At 43.6% G+C, this 20,365-nt stretch overlaps 1 protein-coding gene and 1 long non-coding RNA gene across 9 annotated transcripts in view; one reads left to right on the top strand and one right to left on the bottom strand.

The window, feature by feature from the left end:
- Positions 1 to 1,494: 1,494 nt before the first annotated feature.
- DCUN1D3 (defective in cullin neddylation 1 domain containing 3) overlaps positions 1,495 to 20,365 on the bottom strand; it is a 41,616-nt gene continuing 22,745 nt past the window's right edge. For 5 of the 6 annotated variants that reach the window (XM_039233674.1, XM_039233675.1, XM_039233672.1 and 2 more), the window contains exons 2-3: positions 8,061 to 8,596; positions 1,495 to 6,553 (exon numbers count right to left, since the gene is read on the bottom strand). In XM_039233674.1, the coding sequence (XP_039089605.1) occupies positions 6,070 to 6,553; positions 8,061 to 8,491 (915 nt within the window). In that variant the 5' untranslated portion in view covers positions 8,492 to 8,596 and the 3' untranslated portion in view covers positions 1,495 to 6,069. Of the gene's footprint in view, positions 6,554 to 8,060; positions 9,036 to 20,365 lie in introns of those variants that run through there. The other variant, XM_039233673.1, reaches the window with a different exon arrangement.
- On the top strand, positions 7,311 to 8,288 carry LOC120232780. 3 transcript variants are annotated; one of them, XR_005528645.1, is made up of 3 exons: positions 7,311 to 7,418; positions 7,616 to 7,735; positions 8,231 to 8,288. It is a non-coding gene; the product is annotated as an uncharacterized LOC120232780 (long non-coding RNA). The 3 variants fall into 3 exon arrangements; XR_005528644.1 differs by lacking the exon at positions 8,231 to 8,288 and adding an exon at positions 8,083 to 8,146; XR_005528646.1 differs by lacking the exon at positions 8,231 to 8,288 and adding an exon at positions 7,884 to 8,051.

The following is a 20,365-nucleotide window of genomic DNA, read 5'->3' as shown; positions in this document are numbered from 1 at the left end:
ACGTCTCTGAACCCTTAGCACTACCTTCTGTTGGATCTCTCTTGTTAGAAACTGTCCATTCTACATGTAGAGTTAAGCTCGTCTCTGGTGTGAAGAAGTTGCTTGCACCTCATCAAAAAACAAGTTGGATTTTAGCCATAGATTATCTGTACAGCTGTATAGCACCATAACACTTTTGAATAGCTCTAGGCTCTATACAAGCACCGAAATCAGTATCTTTTACTTTGTAATTCTCCACACCTCTATTTGTTAAAGCCCTGGCTGGGCTCAATACCTCAGAAAGGCAAAGCACAGCAGACACAAGCCCAAGAGCCAAATGGGGAATAAGTACATGTTTTGGATATCTACTTTTTTTAAGTGAGGGAGAAAGAAGTCACTACCCCTCCCCTAGATTTCCTTCCAACCTCCATCTCATGCTAACCTTAGTAATAAGAGTAAGGGAAGATAAAAAAAAATCCAGTTCATTGAAGAAACCTTTTAAATCTCTCCCTAGCTAGAGGATGTATCCATGACTCCCAAATCCTTTCCAACTGAAAAGAAAAATAAAAGCACATCTAATCCCACCACACTGTACTTACTTATTTTTAGGAGATACCAACATGAGGCTGGAAATCTTTGGGAGGGTTATTAGGGCCTCCATCAAAGAAGTAAAATGGCTGGCCAATAGCTTTCCTGAATATAAACAATAACAAGACAGAAAATACAATGAAAGGAAGCTAAGGGTCATAACTGGTCTACCATAATCAGACTCCTAGGATGTACGAGCCAAATAGAGCCATCAGGGATCATGTTAGTCTAAGCACTCCCATCCCCCCATCCCCCAATTTGGCACAGAGGGAAGTTGAGCCCCAGGAGGGGTAGTGACTTGTGAAAGGTCATGTTCACGTGATCATGCCAACCCCCCATCTCCTCTCCTCTGGATTCCTTGCATTACTCACCTGACATCCTTTTGGAAATCTTAAACTTACATGACTTAGGTGCTTTTTATAAAGACTCTTTTAAATCCTAACACTCTGGTAGAAATAACAGTCTCTTGAGTTTACAGATGAGTATAAGGAAACTCAGAATTTCACTAACTTGCCAAAGGTCACACAGCAGTGGCACTTGACAGTTGCAGCTTGTCTCCTTTGCCTTAATCACTGTCAACCTGATGTAGGAGCCATCCATTAGCACAGTGCTCAAATTCACTTTTTGTTCCTCATGGGAATCCACAACAGTTGCTATATTAAGACTATTTAGGTAGTGGCCCTGTGAGGCCGTATTTGCTTTTTGTCTACAAGTATTAACGACCCCAAAGGCCATTAAGTTTGTGAGTGGGAAGTCATCCATGTTTGAAGTCTGAGGATCCTGTACCATCTGGATTATTTTCCAAAGCATAGGAACTTCTATCCAATATCATGGTGGAAGAGCCTCCCGTTGGGTAAATCTTGCCCCAGAATTAAGTCATTGGTTTGTGTTGTTTTTTTTTTTTCTTTTCTCTCTCTCACAACTGTCAATAGTCAAGTAAACAAATTTATTAAATCCAACAGCAGGTAACCTTTCAAATTAAAAAAACATCAAAAGAAAAATGTAGACAAAGACCAAAAATTGTGTAACAAGTTAAAAATATTCAAGGGGCCATTTGGAGAGTGCAACAGTGCAGAGAATACAAACAAAAGTATTGATCTTTGTCAACAAGTTTGTACAACCTCAAGAAACAGACACACTGGTCACAAACCAAGAGGAATCCACAAAGGTGGAGGGTCACATGAGTAGTGGACTCATCACCTCAGTGGGTTAAGGCAGGGTATCTGTAGGACCAATTCATCCAAGCCCCATTTGCCTATTGCTTCAAATTCCCCCTTTGAAACCTAGAGTCATATTCATTAGTGCAACAGGTAAGAGGAGTTAATTACAGATTCGGGGTTGGGGACCGGAATCAGGGAAGACACTTCTCCCAGAATAAATGGGAATGAGGGGGCTTCTGTTGAATGGCTTCCTTTGGCAATATCCAAGATTATACTGAAAGGAGGGAAGGTGCATGGTGGAAGAAGGGATCTATAAAAGCAAGCTTAGTTTCCAAGAGGAATAGGGAGGATGGATGCTGCATTACGTGATGATTACTCAAAAGCTATTTGAATCATCTTGACTTCTGCAACCAGTGCTCAAGCCTGTCTTTCAGTAAAAAAAACACCTGCAGATCCTCACTAAAACATGGCCCCCAGTCCAGGTTAAACTGGATATATGCTATAATTACAGCTAACCATAGGAATAAACTTCTGAAAGGGGGTGAGTGGGAACCCCTTCTACAGGATTCAAAAAACAGATTATGGACTAAGTAGAGGATCACTGTGACATATCCTCAAATGAGTCTCAACACACTGTAATAACTTTTAATAGTCCTTTCAGCTGTTTAAACACAATACTGCTAGAGTCCACCAATGAAGACCTTTGTCAGTTTCCAAGATTTTCAAGTCACCACTAATCAAACATTAGAGACACAAGAAATATGCCAAAGCAGGCAGCTAAAACAAAACAAACCTAGCAGCAGCTTCTTTCCACACCCTGCAGGCTCCAGCACTGAGGACTGAATTTGGCATCAGCCTCTTGGGAAATCAGGACTGTTTCAGAGACTGATTAAATACTCTGTGGCTTAATCCCTTCTTCCTTTCTAAGCTAGTTTGTGCCTTCCTTAGGGAAGTTTTAGTATCGAAAACACTGCCCTATGGATTTTCAGTTGGATTTCTTTGGGCCTGTGGGCTTGGTTGAAATGTGGATCTTTACCTAGCTCTAATTTTCCTTATGAGAAGGGTAGACCTGGTGTCTGGGACCCATCTCAAACACATGGGCACATCTGGCACAGATGAGGGAATACTGCTGAGGCATCCAGCTGAAGCACAGCGAAGTCATTACAATAGGTGGGGTCAATGATACATTCAGATATGGCAGAGATGGGGGAAGAGCATTTCAATGAAGCAACACTTCATCTCATACAGCCTTCTAATTGCTAAACACCACAAACTCAGCCATTTGCGAAAACCAAGAAATTCCCTATACATATTCAATTTGTTGTAGTTGCCCTCAGATATTTGCCTATTTTCGAAATTGCATCCACATCCTGCCCTCTTCACACCACCCTGGTGTTACATTGTTAAAGTGAAGAGTGCACTGGCTTACCTGAGGGGCATGCATTTGGCCTCTTCCACACAATTTACTGCTCACTCAAACAGAAAACCTATTTCTAGGTTAAAGGACCAGAGATCTTTCATTTCCCAGAAATCTGACTACAAATACTATATATACCCCATCTTTGATCCCTTTGCAAAACTGCTTTTCCTGTGGTCAAGCATTGGCCCAGAGCTACTGTGGAAGTTTGGAATTTCTTGCATCAGGAAGCAAACCTGGAAGGAACCTTTAAGTCCTTCCCTAACTGCTCCCTTTTCTGATTTCTCATTTGCATTTCTGTAATATTAAAAATATAATCGAGAATAATTTCTTTACTGGCTCTTCTATGGGGGGTGGGGAGGCTGAATAGTTAATTTACAAAATCCACCCAGTCTAGAACACCTAATGCATGGAATGCCACCTTGTAAGCTGGGGAATGAATCCAGTTCCTCCAGAGTCCTCAGGATCCTCAATGTCTCCCTCTTATATGCACTTCTATCCATAAACCCTTGTGATCTAAGAGAGCCTTACCTGGTGAGGAGAAGCAGCCTGCCTTTCCCCCTTTTCAATCTTGACCCAGTCCAGAATCAGGAAGAACTAGAAGTTGCAAGCTGGCTGGATGAGAAGGCAGTCCCCTTTTAAGACCTCAGTCTGGGCACCCTGACTACAGTTGAGCCCACAGAACCTGACGAGGGTGGGGTAGGGAGGGGGCTAGAAACTTTTCAAGGAACTTGTCTTGGGCTAGAAAAAAGCCAGCCATCTGGCCTGAGACCGTCTTCAGATTTCTAGCAGTATTGCTAACTTGCTGTGGCTGATTTTAAAGCTTCCCTTCTAGCCCTCTAGAAGGAAGAACAATAAGGTTTAGGGGCTTTAAAAAAAAAAAAAAAAAAACCAAAACCAAAAAAACTCCCAAGTACATTTGCTAGGTCATTGTCAATCTTAGAAAAACATCGACTGCAGAAATAATCCTCTTTGGAAAGATGGGAGCCTGGACCCATAAGGCTACTAATAAAGGAACTCAAAATAAGGAAATCCTGCCCAGGCTGAGAAACATTTACCTGGGAGGCAGATGGGAGTAGTCAGGGAAGAAAACTCCAAATGTTTAATAGAAAAACTCTCATTACCTCAAGAGTATAAATATTTTAAAAGTTTTATTCAAAAGATTCCCTTTTCAATCTGTTCCAAAGTGTTGGAAGCTGAACTGTACAAGTTCCTGCCACCCACCCTTCCAGTACAGTTTTTTGAGGATGTTTTTTTAAATGGAAAAATAACAAGAGGACCCTCTACTGAAACCAGGTAGGACCAGAGTCCGCTCCTGTGTGGCAGTTTGGCCAAAGCTGGCCTTATGGAGCGAGCACATGGAGGAGTCTGGGGAACTGGGCCTCCCTTGTATGAGTAAAGAGCTGAGAAAATTCATCTTCTCTTTAGTGAAAATGGTCCAAATTCAGATTCAAAAGCCTCCATTTATGACACTCCCTGGCACTCTTCTTATGCTTTATATATTGAAGGCAGCTCCCTCTTTATGGCCAGTTTTAGCAGGCAAAGAAATAAAGGAATATAGATACATATATGTGTATATATATATTTTATATAGGTAAAATATATACATATCTTATATATGTATATATACATATTTGGGGGTAGGGAAAAAGAGAGGAGGGTCATGTAAACCTAAACAGTCATCACATTACCCCAAATGAGCCTGACATTAACAAAAAAGATAATAAATAACTCCTGGGGATTAAGTGACAACATGGGTGCAGCAAGAAGGGAAAGGGCACACGTTTAACTATTAAATACACTTCTATATTTGTTTGGCAGAGTTCAGGCCAGTCCCAGGCTTCTGCACTTGCCAGACAAGTAAGCTGATGATAATCAAAAAAAAAAAAAAAAAAAATTCAAGCAGAGCTCCATACCACAGTTTTCCTTCAAGTCAGTTGGCCGGCAGGCACAGTTTTCCGACCACCAGGAACAGAAACTTTGGCTCCAAGGCAAATGGGGGGGGGGGTATTTTCACCTACAACATGAAAATACATAAAAGTCATCAAAAAAGAAACTATCAAAGTCTACTTCCAGCAAAACTGAGGTAGCACTGCTTTCTCTGCATTCAATGCTTAAGTGGTTCTCAGTACAATGTGGTCTAAAAAAACTGCTCACTTGACTGACAGGTGCAGCATGTTGATGGATAAACTCAACATGAAATAGGTCAAAGAAGGAATGAGCAAGAAGAAAAGGGTTTCGGATAAATTAGCTTAAACAGGGGTTGTCACCAGACTACAAATGCTCTTGGCTGGCCTTGGCTCTCCAAGAGCTTTAAATTGCCTGGGAATTAATGCAATATGGTTAACAGTTAACACTGCTATTCAATTCTGTGTAAATCTTTTAAAATAATTATTTTAACCTAAATCCAACCATGTAAACAGCACTACACACAGTACAGACCTGCCCTGAAAAACAGAATATGCAAAACTGAGATCTGGCACTGTATCATCTTGTAATGTTAATTCAACCTAACCACCCCTTCCCCCCTCCCTGCTTTATACCCTCCCCCACAAAAAAAAATCTAATTTGTGCAAGAAATGGCAGGCTTATTCTATCTGAAGGCTTCAAAAAAAAAAAAAAAAAGATACACAACATGTAGCCAGGTTCAAATATTTTGGGGGACCCCCCCCCAAAAAAAAGAAATAAACCAAAATAACCAAAAAGTGAAGAAAGTGCCTAAAACATGATACAGCATTTTAGAGCCCTTTCAGATACAAGGCAGAGAAAGGTGTAAAGTAGAAAATATCTGGATCTTCAGTAATTTCCAGAAAGGTCCAATCCCTCGGTTGGCTGCAGAGCAGCAGGCAGATCCTTGCTGCTGCTGCTGCTGCTGCTGCTGCTGCTGCTGCTGCTGCTGCTGCTCCTGTTCCTGGGATAGAGCCACTAAGTCTGCTCCTCGGGACACAAGCCCTCGGGCCCTGAGCTGAATGCACCTCTCCCTTCCCCTTCTCTTTTCCTTCGTTCCATTTCCCACTCCACAAAGGTATCGAAGAGACTTGGCCAGGCCTCGTCTTCACTGTAGTTGCTGAGATCTGGGCCAATCACCTGAGTGAAGTTAAGGAACATGTTCCAAGTGTCCCGAGAGATGCCCTTGATCCCCGAAGGGTTCTCTGTTAGGAAGTTTAGCCATTGGTCCAATACTGGAGGATTGTTCTGGGTAAAGACTAGTTTCCACAGAGCAATGGCTATTTCCCGATGCAGTGACCGCTGTCCTTCTTCAGAGTCCAGGCCAAACTGAAATGTAAACCGGTAGAGATCCTTGAATTTATCCTCTTGTTTGGCTTCTGTTAAGAGGCTAGGGAACCGTGCACAGATCCCATCAATGCTGTCTGCACTTATTGCTTTGCAGCCATCAAAAAACTCCTTCCTGCAACAGGAAGGAAGGGGCACAATTAATAATTGTAAACAGTATCATCTGCTGAGAGGCAATATAGGATAGTCATTGAGAGCATGGCTTTGAGGCTGGATGGCTTGGATTTGAATTCCAACTCCTCCACTAATTAAATTAGTCCTATTTCTTCATCGGTCAAATGGTGAGATTACCACCTAACTTCTAGGGTCTGGGTGAGGACTAAACAAGTTAATGCGTGTCAACTGCATCTAACAGTGCCTAGCACATGGTAGACAGCTGATAGTGGCTCGTTCACTCACTTGTTCATCTTTCCAAAGATGAAACTCCAGTCTCCCGCTCAATGCCCTATTTCCCATTTGGCAGTAGTGAGTAAGCTGCAGACTCCTCTCCCCGACTGGAGGTCTTCCTGCTTTCCTTTTGATTCTCTATGGGTTGTTTGTTTTCAGAATATTTTTGGTGACTGCCAAGGGAGGTTTTTGGAGCCAAAGGTTCTGGATAAACCTAGGTAACTCTGCCACCAGAGATCAAAGTTCTGTTACTAAAAAATGAAAACTGGGGGCACCTGGGTGGCTCAGTCAATTAAGTGTCCAACTTCGGCTCAGGTTATGATCTCATGGTTCATGAGTTTGAGCCCCATGTCGGGCTCTGTGCTGGAACCTGCTTTGGAGTGTGCGTGTGCGTGTGTGTCTCTCTCTCTGCCCCTCCCCTGCTCATGCACGTACACACTCTCTCTCAAAAATAAACATTAAAAAAACCCCACAAAAATTGCCTATGTTTTTTTAACAGCTAACACTTTCAGGTTCCAACAAGGTTTCTCGCTGATCATCTTCTAAGAGATTGCTGTATCAGCTAAAGATAAAAGGCATCTAAAGTCTGTCAGGTAATCTACCCAGGGGCTAGAAACTGGGGGGTGGAGGTGAGGGTTATTTATAACCCAGTGCTCTGGAAACCACACCTTGAGGTGACCCTGCCTCTCCCTCTCCACAAACAAACTCTAGAGGGATGCATGATCATGGCGATGTGCACAACTACTACTTGGTCACTGGGGCCCGCTGTCCTTTTTGGTGTGCATGCTAGGGGCTGAGGGACATGTACGCAGAGCTGGAAGGGGCAAATGGCTTCACACAGTGACAGAGGCAGACACCAAAGATGCTCCCCAGCGTGGCACTCACAGCGCCTGGCACAGGAGAGGTGCACGTAAGTATCAAGTGAGTGAGGAAGTGAGAGAATCGACAAGTGAAGGAGTGAAAGAAGAGATACAGGTCTGGAGCAGCAGTGGGGGTGGGCAGCGGGGGTGGGCAGCGGCTTGGCCACAAAGCTCCACATGGATTATTCCTCGCTTTAGGCAAAGACGATCGTTGCTGGTTATTCAGAGGTTAAGATGCTTTAGAGAAATCAGTCAGAAAAAGACTTCCCAAAACCCTAAGAAGCCAACCCAGTTCTACCCCAGCTGGGTGCCACTGCCCAGTAGTGTATTCTCCTTCCTCTGCTCACCTGGTGACATGAAGTATTTGTGACTAACCTGGTGAATTTGCACATGGTAGCAGCCTGGAACTTCCAAGCCAAGAGCAGCACTCGAAATTCCGTGGGGTCAACACATAAGTCATTGCAAAAGCGCTCCATGCCTTCCTCCAAAATTGCATCCTCCCGCTCGTCCTTGTAACGCCTGAACAGTTCTTCCAACCTCTGCAGGGAAGACTCCTCGGCATTGGACTTGGGCTCCCTCCCAGCATCTCCAGAGGACGTTGGCAGCTGGCAGGGTTCGGTGACAGCTTCTGCCTTCTTGGTCCCATTGACAAGGATATCCCCACCTGGCTTGCCACAGGCTGGTGGCTGTTCCTCACGGTGACCTGCACTCCGCCTGCTGTGTGACTTACTACTGGGGTCACGGTCTCCGTTCTTGCTGCCCAGGGTTGATGAGGGATTCTTGCACTTGGTGACACACTGGCCCATGGTGCTGGTGGCCTGGCCTCTAGAGTGGCCCCCTCTGGATCAGATGCCCTCGCTGCCACTGGCCCATGTGCCTCAACATGCCATCAGCCAGAGGAGCCAGCCAACCTAGAAGAAAATTAGAGAACAGTTACCACTGGGCAGGGAGACAGGAATACACGGACTGTGCCCAGGGACCCCACTCTATTTCAGTGAGCCACCATCAGCCAGGGTAAAGACCCAGAGTTCATCACCACCTCCCTATAAGCTCTGTACCTTCACACTGGGCACATATGGAGAATCAATATGGAAAATTCCTAAAATTCTTAAGGTAACATAGGTTACAAAGAGGTTGATTCATGTGCAGAATGCATCAAGGAAGACTGCCAGAAATATTCCAGAGGAAATCTGTCTTGCCAACTTGCCATCACATTAAGAAAGTTGTTTGGTCTTGGGTTAAGCCAGAAGGGGAAAATAAAAAGTTCATCTCCTAGTTTCTAATGTCAAAATCCTCAGTTTCTTTTTAAGTAGGATGAGTAGGGAGAGAGGGTAGCCACATTTAAGACAGTTTCATAATGGCTTAAAGATGAAATAAAGGATTTGTGGAGTCAAGACTACAGTGTCCCAGCCAGCCACGTAAAATTTGTCTGATCTCTTCAAATTCCTCTCTGGGAATCTCCCACACAGTAGGTGAAATGCCCTTTCTCCACCCTTCCTCTGCCCACCCACAGGAGCCAAACACTAAGACTGTACTCCACGCCAAAGTTCCTGGTCTTCCAGTTTCTTTCTCTCCCCACTCAGGTCCTCTGCGAGGCTGTATGTAGAGTGTGAGCCAAGTCCACATTAAATACGAAGGTCCTAGAAAGGCTGCAAGCGCAGTCCTCCAAAAGAGTGTCTCCACCTTAAAAGAAGAGCTGATTTACCTCAATATAATCTCTAAATAGTAGGATAATGGCTAGCTAACAAAGAGTGTGCACTGATACATCACAAACTCTCCATGGTAGTTTGTTACTTACGTTATTTAAAAGTGTGTTTTGTGTGTTTTTAAAGAATTGCTAGAAATTTCCTGGCCAAAGGTCAGGTGATTTCTCTGCAAACTGTGTCTTCTTAACTTCAACTAGTCCACAAGAAGATCCAGCCACAACTTAGTACCTGTACAATTCTACCACCTGCCATAATAATTGCAGCCACCAAAGTTATGTTAACAGAACTTTAGACCAGGAGCCAGAAGTAGAGTACGTAAAGTGGACCAAAATCCATGTCAGTCCCATGCCTGCTCAGCTCTAGGAAGTGTTCACGGACCTTCGTGACCCAAATTCAAAGCCCTTAGGAGACTGGCAAGGGGGCAGAAGGGTGCTTTTCGTGGAAGGTTGGAGCTTATTAAACATTACCTAAACAACTTTCCTCTCCTCCAAATAGTGCCTAGATATATTTGGGGTTATCTTCAGGAGCAATTCTATGGGTAAATTCTGGGTGTATAAGTTTAAAACAATGACCAGGATCACTCTTCTAGTTATTGGAGATTCACTCTATCAGGGTGTGTCCTATTCTCCACCCTCAAAGAGAATAAACTAACAGAGACATGCCCATACATGCCCTCAAAAGACTTGCAGTTCCACTTAGGCTTCAAAAAAAACCATTGAAACCCTACAGGGTTTTGCTGTGGAAAAAGACAGATCCAAGTAAGTTTTCTTAAGTTTTTCTGTGTTTTAATAGTATAGCAAATAAGCCATAAAAACAACTATTAAAATTTTAAAAGGTAAATTATTGGAAGACCAGCATACAAGGAAAGCAACTGCTGGAGCTGAATTATCTCAAAACAAGCACGACTATACCATGTGGAGGGTCTGGTTTCCAGATTTGTGTTTCTAAAGACTACAGTGCTAAAAGAAACAAAAGGCCCAAACTCACACAAACCCCACATGCTCACAGACTGGCAGCTCTAATTCCCAGCCATGCTGACTCACCAGGGTTTGCTGCTCAGCTCCTGCTGCTGAGGGAGGCCCTGGTACCTGGCAGGATAAGAGGATTTCCTGGCCTCCATCTGACCCACCTACCCTAGGCCACTCACCGTCATCCCCACCCCCACGGGACAGATGCTTCATTGTACCAGCTTCCTCCAAATCCTGGCGCCAAGGCCTTCAGGTAGGGACAGAACAGATGGGCCTCCCAAAGAGGCCCTAATCCCATTTACCCAAACGGCCCTCCACATAAGAGCATCTCTGATGACCTGACACAGCAGAACCTGAAGGTTTTTAACATGCCCAGCAGATAAGGAGGGAAAAATCAATGTAAACAGATGATCCATCACCAAGTGCCAGAAGGTCAGATCCCTTTCTTCCATTCTGGTTCCAGTCTGTGAAATGCCCCCATTCCACAGGAGCATAGAGGCAACTGGTGATCTCAAGCCAGAGCACAATATTTTCAGATCTGATGGGGAGTCCAGCCCCAATTATTCAATGGTCTCCCTTCTTTTGTATCTATCTCTTTCCCTGGGAAAACACTTATGCTCCTGGAGCTTTCTCCAGGCTCAGTCTCACAAGCCCTGTGTCCCAGGCTGGCAGCACTTCAAGTGTTTTAAAGTTGAAAGTCTCTCTGCACTCGCTAGCTGTTGGCTAATAGCTAATAATAGCAGTTATCAATTATTGAACACTTGATAGCATGCCTGGCACTACGCTAAGCACTTTACGGACATTTAAGCTCATATATCCTCACCACAATCCCACTGAAAGATGGGGACACTGAGGCACAAGGTAAATCATCCAACATCACATAAAGAGGATCTGGTGTATGAGAAACACAACCTTTACCACTAGGCTTGACTGCTGAGTCCACCTACATGAGGGCACTCAGGGAAAGCCCACCAGTGGATGGGTCCTGAGCTCTGGAGTCACCACACTGATCCCAGAGGACAAAGTTCTACCATCAGCCACTGGAAAGAGAACAACAAATTGTCCCTGCCCAGTGCTCAAGAAGGGTGTCCTACCCACTGCCCTCTCCCAGTGAGCCCTGCCGCCTTGATCCAGGCAGTCAAGATGTCCTCGGGCTCAGCTTCACCAGAGATGATCTAAAGCAGTGATGTTTCAGTGCATCGACATGGTTCAAAGCTTCAGATCTGAAATCAAAGCCCAACTCTGCCAGTGATTGTTGCTGACCCTGCTTGAAACCTTTATTTCCCAACTGGCAAAATGGTATCTGCCTCACAGAACTGTTGTTAAGGATTCAGTCAGGTAATACAGATAAAGAGTACCTGCCACACAGTACCCCACTCCCCAGAAAGAACTGATAGGACAGCTATCAGTCATTATTATTAACAGCAAAGTAGTATCTGGTTACTTGAGGAAAACCTCAGCTTGTCCCATCTGAACAATGGGCTCTAGGCCTCAGCTTTTCCAGACCCAGCCAGGACGCCTACCCCTGCCTCGAGTCATGTGCTTGGGTCTTGTTCAAGAATAGTCTCTTGAGAGGTGCCTGGGTGGCTCAGTCGGTTAGGTTAAGCGGCCGACGGCTGATTTCGGCTCAGGTCATAATCTCACAGTTCAGGAGTTTGAGATCCACACTGGGCTCTGTGCTGACAGTGGGGAGCCTGCTTGGGATTCTCTCTCTCCCTTCTCTGGCCTTCTCCAGCTCGTGCTCTCTTTCTCTCTCTCAATATAAATAAACAAACAAACAAACAAAAGAATAGTCTTTTGAACCACAGCACTAACCCTGCTCAAATGCACCACTGCCTAGAAACACCTAGAGGGTCATATTCTCCACAGGATAAGACTACCTTGTGATTGATGCTGAATAAAATCAAGCTGGGTATTTGCTGTGCTCTATGGACACCATAAATCCAATGGTTACCCCTTACCTAGGACAAGCTTCCAGCCAGTTCCACACTCCTTCCCCCTTCTACTTAGTCCCAGATCTGTAGGTTTAAAAAATGCAGGATTTCTAGCTTGCTATTTATTTATACTAACTTAATAGAACTGCTTTTCCAGCTGGTCATCTCAGCCACCTCTGAAGTGGGCAGCCTCAGCACAATCTGGGCACCCTCAGAGCCAAATTTCATCAGCAATAAAGCACTATTGTGTATTTAGTAGTACATTATAATAGCTATAAATGTAGCTCTCTGTGAAATGGTTATCCCCATTTCGTAGGAAAAGAAATGGAGGCATACCAAGGCCAAGGAGCTATCCAGGAAGGGAAAAACAGAAGCAGAGTAAAGAAGAGGATGAGCTCTTGGAGCAGATAAACCTGGATGTGAATTATGTTGATGGCACCAACTGTGACTGTCAGCAACAACTTTAAAATGAGGCAGGTGCACCTCAAGTTAGAGTAAATAAGAATATCCATAGGAGATGGTCTGCCCATACAAAGTATTCCGTAAGTGTTAACCTTTATCATAACTGTTGCTGTTATTGCAAAGTCAGTGACAGAATCAAGCCTCCCTGCTCCTAAAACAGTCTTCTTTGCAGTGGCCACTACAGCTCTTACGGGGGTGCAGGCAGCTCAGGTAAGCAGGACTCCCCAGGTACCCATAGCAGCAACCTGTTCTCGCAGTGACTCTGCTGTCCTGTTTCAGCTAAGAGGCAAAATGAGTTGAACAGAGCAGAGCCAGGGACTAGGAGGGGCACAGAGAAAGGAAAGGCAAGAAGAAAAATAAAGAAAAAACAAACATATACACACACACACACACACACACCTGGAAATCTACTTCTAGCACAATTATAATTTTGTGGTTTACCTGAAAGATCGATGCCATTAATTTTGCTCAGTTTACGCTGGACCACAATCTGCCTCCAGCTTTTCTCCTTCAATCTCGGCTCCAAATGATCCTATCCACCTCTCTCTCTGCATATCAGCCCCAGCCTCCCCTCCCCACTCACAGTGCCAGCCCTGGCTGCTGTTCCTGAGGATGGACTTGGCTGCCTGCCTGGCCCCATGCTTAGAGCAGGCACTGCAGGCCAGGGGCAATCCCAGAGGCTGTGGTTCCTGTGGATGCTCTGGCTCGAGAGAGAGATCAGGAGCTGATCTATCCTGTAGGCAGTTCCATGAAGCAAGATCAGGTAAGTCCCTGGGTCTCCTCAGATTTACTATCTACTGCTAAGACAGAAGGACCTGTTATGGAAGAGAATGACCATGATGGGCTAAAGCACACAAGGACACAGGGTGACTACAGACAGGAAAAGGAGAGAGGTGTGTGAACCAGTGTTACGGAAAGAAAGGTGGAAGGCTGACTAAGGGGAAGTGATGTGTGCGGAACACAGGGCTGAATGCTTCCTATGCATCATCGCCTTTGACCTCACAGCCACCTAGCTTGTCAGAGTTTTTACAGATGAAGAAACTGAGGTTTCTTAACTACTAAGCAGGGGACTAGGAAATAAAACCAGCTTGTCAGACTCCAAAGTCCACCCTGTGGAAAAGTTTCAGAGAAGTTATTTGGTGTTTAAATTACTGGAAACACCACATGGAAAGGAAAGAGTCAAAGGGCCAATCTGGTTGGTCCATGTGGAAAGGAGATTTAAAAGGTTTAGTAATAGTGGTATCTTTTAAATTACATATATGGACTGAGGAGATTCACATTAACAGTCACATTTAACCCAGTACAAACAGTATGACGAAGATACTATAATTCTTTTTACAGAGAGAACTAAAGAGTTTAAGGGATTTGGCCTGAAGTCCCAAAGCCAGTCTACAAAGGAAAAGGGATTCAAATGCAGGCAGTCTGATTCTATATTCTCCATTCTTCAACACTGGCCTCATATTATTCTCTGCTACGACATGTTCCAAAGATACACCTTTCGGGGTGCCTGGTTGGCTCTGTCGGTTGGACGTCAGACTTCGGCTCAGGTCATGATCTCACGGTTCGTGGGTTCGAGCCCCAGGTCGAGCTCTGTGCTGACAGCTAGCTCAGAGCATGGAGCTTGTTTTAGATTCTGTGTCTCCCTCTCTTTGACCCTACCCTGCTCACGCTGTCTCTCTCTCTCTCTCAGAAATAAAACATTTTTAAAAATTTATATTAAAAAAAAAAACCCACAAAGATACACCTTTCTCCCAAGGAGATGGTACGTTAGCAACACCTAAGCATACCAGAGATACAGAGTAAACTCCCAGGAAAGCTTGGTTCTGGTCTGGTGTCTCTAAGCAGTGTGGGCCCTTGAACAAATCATTTAACCTCACTGAGTCTGTGTGGTTCAGATATTAAAATGAGGAGTCTAGACTAGTCCTTCCAAGTTTAATGTTCTGGGACCACCTTCACTTTTGGGCATGCAAAGAGACTAAAGTTCTAAAATTGCAAGGCTGCTTAGTAAACAGCTCCCCTATCTCTTGCCCAAGCCTATCAGACCCAAGGGAAAATAAAGACAAGAAGTCCAAAAGGAGGAGAGAGAAAGCAGGGGCTACTCCAGTCTGAATAAGGGGTGAAAGATCATACTATTTTTGCACCTGCCTCTCCTTTGTCATCTTAGTTTGATCTCTGCAGGGTCAGCAATAGGCCCTGGCATATGAAAAACAAAAACAGACCAGAGTGAGCTGGCTCATTGCTGCAGCTGGTTGGGTCAGGAAGCCCCACTCAAAGGAATGTTGCGTTGGCTGCTAATGGGGAGCCTGTCACCCATGGAACAACCCCGTGAAATGAGGAGCTAGAAAACAGGACGCAAATGCTGCCACCAAAAATCAGTATCAGCAGGCACTTGTGATCTGCTTTGAGACTTCCTTGAGACAAGGGACCAGTCTGATTCACCTGTTTCATTCTGTTCCCATCTAGTGTCTATTCAGAAACAAGAAACCACTGACAAATGCTGGTGTTTCTATATAGTGACAATAAGAAACCCCTTTCCAACTTTCATCAGTCTGTGGAGCCAGCTGGGTGCATGTTTTTATGTCTTACTATATATGCCAGACACCCAAAGGCCAGAGAACATGAGTACATGATTTCCTCAGACAGCTTTTCTCCAGCTGCCAGGGGCTAATGCGCTGTACTGGCAGAAACCATCCCCCTTGGGAGTCTCAAAGGAAGACCACAAGAGCCTCTTGATCCCACCTGGCAGCTACAGATACTGAATGACCTGAGGAAAAGATAGGAAATGAATGGTGGCCATTTGTAAACTACTTCCTAGAAAGTAAACTTGCAAAAATAACAAGGAGGTAAGATTGAGGGAGTACTTGAAATGCAGAGTCGCCTGCTGTCACTTGGAACTTGGGCCTTACAAGATCACCTTCAGAGATTAGGTCTTACCCAGAGCTACTTGGGAGGGAAAGCTGTTCCCCCTGCCAAAGCAAACGAGACCCGTCTGCTGCTATTTTCATGCTTTTAAAAGACTTTTTGTCCTAAAATGTACTACAGCAGCAAGCTAAGACAGCACTTCCAGTTAAGGTTGGGTAGGAACACATGACTTTCTACATCAACAAATCTCAAAAGCGCAAATGAAAAGAGCTTTAAAAAGGTAGGGGAGGGGGCTTTAAAAAATAAACCAACTGGTTGTATTTCTATAAAATAATTTTAGGTCATATGACTAAGACCAGCCAGCTTTCCAGAGTAATTTTCTTTGCAAGTGTTCTTAACTATTCCTTATCTTGCATAATTCAACTCATACTAGAGTAAGAATATATATCCAGTTGAGGTCAGAGGACTGAGGCCAGTATGGACTGGCTAGAACAAATACCACTTGCCAAATACAACCAAGCTAACACACACATGTAGTATAAACTTTCCAAATACCAAATAATGAAACATTTTTGGTCTCTGAGCTCCAGTAAGAAGCTACATGTTTAATCCCACATGACTCAAAATAACCAAAAAAGGGCCATGTCATTTTACAGACCCACAACTGGAATCTTTCTGCTGTCACTATTGATCAGGAGAGACCAGACTACCTACTTATGTGCAAAGTGGGCATCATTAAGGGCACCAGATTTCTAGGTTGACTACTCTGTTTCTGCACAAGCTTTTTCAATCTCCTTCCTGGTTTAAGACCCGAGGGCTGCCGTGGATCTGGGCTCTGTGGCACCATAATAAAAATGGCATGCCTGCTGTACTCTTCCTCTCTGGCTTTATGCTTACTGCTTGTTTTCTTTCTTAGGATGCAGCAGCCTCATTAGGCCCTGCTGAAGGTAAACCACTGATTAGGCACTAATTCCTGGCTTCCAGTTAGCATATGGATACCTGCCACCCTAGAGGCTTACTGATTGTGTAGTTATTAGTCCTCAACCACCCAATTACCACATCACCTGTTCACTTTTCAGTCTCCTTCTGAGGAATTCAGTAGTCACAAACTGAAAAATAGTTAACTAGAGCTTTGGTTTTTGCCCCTAAGTAAAAAGGAAAGGAAAGAAACTGTGAAATGAGTCGAAAGATGAGGAAGGAACCCAATATGAAGATGATAAATGACAGCATCCAAACATCTTAAAGGGGCACCAGAATTACCACAAATGTATAGATGTGGTTTCTATAGCCACATTTCCTCTAAGAAGGCCTCAGGTTCATCATGTGGTAACTAATCAATCTCTTAAATGTCTGCTAATTCTTTAAAAAAAAAAAAAAATCCAAATCCATTAAGGCCACATTTATCAGTTTTTTCCTAGAGGCCCATGATGGAAGCTGACTACTAATGCACAATAGACGGGAAGAGGCAGAGAGAGAGAGAAGAAAGAGCTGTATAATAGAATAGAAAATAAAAATATAATAGAAAATAGAAAAAGAATATCTGTTTTCAACCACATCAGTAAACTGGTCAGAGAAGTGAGGCCACTAAGCCTTTCTTTCCTGCTACCAAATTCAAAAGTATTACATAGTTACTCTCTGCAAAGTTTAGAAAATAGAAGAATAAATAAAAAGATAAAAAAAAGTCCCCTAGTAGCCCACCACTTACAATTAATATGAGTATATTCTTTTAGTGTTTTATATGAGCACATATGGATGGCAGACATAAAATACATTCATGTCCATATTATGCACATGGAAGTTTCAAACAAAAGTGGGTCATACTGTATACTCTATTTTGCAATCTTTTCTGTTGAACATTTTTTCATATAAATCTTGTGCTCTCATCTAATGATTTTAAGGAGTAGCAATTCATGGTAGTACTGGTATCAGCACTAACGCACTAGGTATGTCATGTAACCCAGGGACTGTTTATAGCCTACTATTCATTCTGTCAAAAACTTGGTGCTGGACTGCAAAGGGTGTGCAAAAAAAAAAAAGAAAAAAGAAAAAAGAAAAAAGGTTGAGAGGGACACCTGGGTGGCTCAGTCAGGTAAGCAGGTGACTTCAGCTCTGGTCATGATCTCAGGGCTTGTGGGTTTGAGCCCCATGCCAGGCTCTGTATTGACAGCTTGGAGCCTGGAGCCTGCTTCAGGTTCTGTCTCCCTCTCTCTCTGCCCCTCCCCAACTTGTGCGCATGCACGTGCACGCTCTCTCTCTCTCTCAAAAATAAACATTTAAAAACTTTTTTTAAAAAAGGTGGAGATTCTCTGTTGACACATATTTAATGTTTAGGTAAGTCTTCCACTGAATGGAGGTACCGTAATAGGCTGATTTATGTCTTATTGTTGACCATTTAGCTTGCTTCCAATAGTTGATTACTGTAAGTAATACTGTGTGATAAACAGAATAGGCAGTTAAAACTCAACCCATTTATAATTATTTCCTGAGAATAAATTCCTTTAAGTGGAACCAACAGATCAAAGGATATGCAAAAGTATACACAAACACAAACACACACACACACACACACACACGTATATATACACACATACATATATATACATACATACACACATCTATATAATTTCAATCTGAACTCCAAAAAAATATCAACTTGTATAATGGCAATGTACTGGGAGTGTGTATTTCTCCCAACATTATCTTGTGATATTTGCCAACTAATTCAACTTCTTTTAAAAAATCCTTACTAAAAGCACAATAAGACATTATATAAAGGAAAATATCAAACCACCATAGGAGAATGGAAACAGGTAAAGAAAGATCACTTGCTTTACTGTAAGTCACATCAAAAAGGCTGACAAATCCAATGATTCTGGCTTCAAGGATTTCAAGACAGTGTTGTTAAATGATGGGGGGACGGGGGGCAGAAAAAGATTACTCGTAAGGATACCTTTTAATTGTATCTAAATTTTCAACTATTTGTTCAAAAGAAAATCAATCTGTCCCCACCCCCTATCAAAAAGAAGAAGGGGGGAGGGGGAAGAAAGAAGAAAATGCCCATCTTAAGGCCTAGTGACTAACAGTCCCTATACCATAGGTTTAGCATCAGGGGTGTAGAAGGATCTGGCCCATAGACTAGCCAGAAGCTGAGGAAGTGAGGCTTGTTCAAAACAGAACTGTGGGATCCCTGGAAATGGTTAACAGGCTGGATTTAGCCTATAGAGTTGTTATATGGGCTTCCTAACTTGAGACTGGATCAAACAGCATTGTTGCATGCAGCAAGGGACTGGTCTGTTTCCCCAGCACCTAGGCTCTTGATCAGGTGATTACCCAGTTTTCACTAGAAGATTCTTCTCCTAAACTCTTAGCCACATAGTTCGGTGGCCAAGAGTTCACCGAAGAGTTGGGTGAGGTTCATAATGGACTATGTGACTCAGACCCACCAGAGCCTCACATGCTCCTGGCTTCAATTGACTGGGTTAGGGTTATGCAAGTGACCTAAACAGACAGTGAATCTTAGCACTGAAAGTATGGGAAGTTGGAGGGGCTGTAGTCATCTTGCCAGAAAGAGCCACCAGAGAAAATAATGCCTACCAAAGAGTCACTGAGAATTAAACGGTCCCTTCATATCAAATGGGTCTCAACTCAAATGTATGTAGGACCCAAGAATGAAATCACTGTCAAGAGACAAGGATAAAATGAGTTTTCAAGGCATTATCGGCACCCAGAATCCAACCATACTATCTAAAGTCAGATCAAAGCCTAAACTCCAGTCATGTGAGCCAATAAATTCTTTTGCATATGCCAGATGTCAGGTTTTCTATCACAACAGAAAGAGCCTCTACCAACAAACACACTGCTATGTCACTCAGATCTCTTCTACTCATTGAGCAAAGAAAGAAGGTCTGATGCCTAGGCTCTCTGATTTATCATCCAGGACCGGTTTACTAGGCCACAATTTCAACCCATTACATCAAAGGAATCCCTTAGCTGAACATCAGGCTCAGTGATCCCAAACTTGAGCAAACTGTAAAATTCTATTACATCAGAATGGGTAACCCACTCAATACAAGTGGGTGGGCCACTAGTATGCCATTTAAAAGTCAATGTTACTGGGGCGCCTGGGTGGCTTAGTCGGTTAAGCGTCTGACTTTCGCTTAGGTCATGATCTCGTGGTTCGTGGGTTCGAGCCCCGCGTCGGGCTCTGTGCTGACTGCCAGCTCAGAGCCTGGAGCCTGTTTCAGTCTGTGACTCCCTCTCTCTCTGACCCTCCCCTGCTCACACTGTCTCTCTCCCTCTCTCCTAGAAATAAAAAAATAAAAAAAAAAAAATTAAAAGTCAATGTTACTAATGAGCAAAAGAACCTTTCCAATTGCAATTTTTACAAATTTAGGCCTCCTTCAAGCAGATAGGCCACAGAGCACTTAACAGCTGCTTTACTGTGTTGTGTGCATGTTCTGTCATCTTCATGTTCCCAAGGAGGAACTGCCTCCCAGCACTCAGACACCATGTGAAAAACTGTAAAGCAAGAGCTCCTGGAAGTCTTCCTCTGTACAGTAACAACATGATCAATCTTCCAGCTGAAATAGGTATTTCATGTAAACCACATCCTATGAAACTGAAAGACCAGATGTGACCAGAATTTGGCTGCCCTCTTGGTTTCAGTTACTAGTGCTGAAACCATTTCTCTCTGGTTTCAAGCACTGAAGAGCCTATTCAGAAAGTATTCAGGTTTTTGGAGATTGAGC

The sequence above is a fragment of the Hyaena hyaena genome, unplaced genomic scaffold (assembly GCF_003009895.1).
Source record: "Hyaena hyaena isolate Hyena2069 unplaced genomic scaffold, ASM300989v1 scaffold_78, whole genome shotgun sequence".
Lineage (NCBI taxonomy): Eukaryota > Metazoa > Chordata > Mammalia > Carnivora > Hyaenidae > Hyaena > Hyaena hyaena.
Note: the sequence above shows the minus strand (reverse complement) of the source record. Positions and strands in the feature narration are given on the sequence as shown.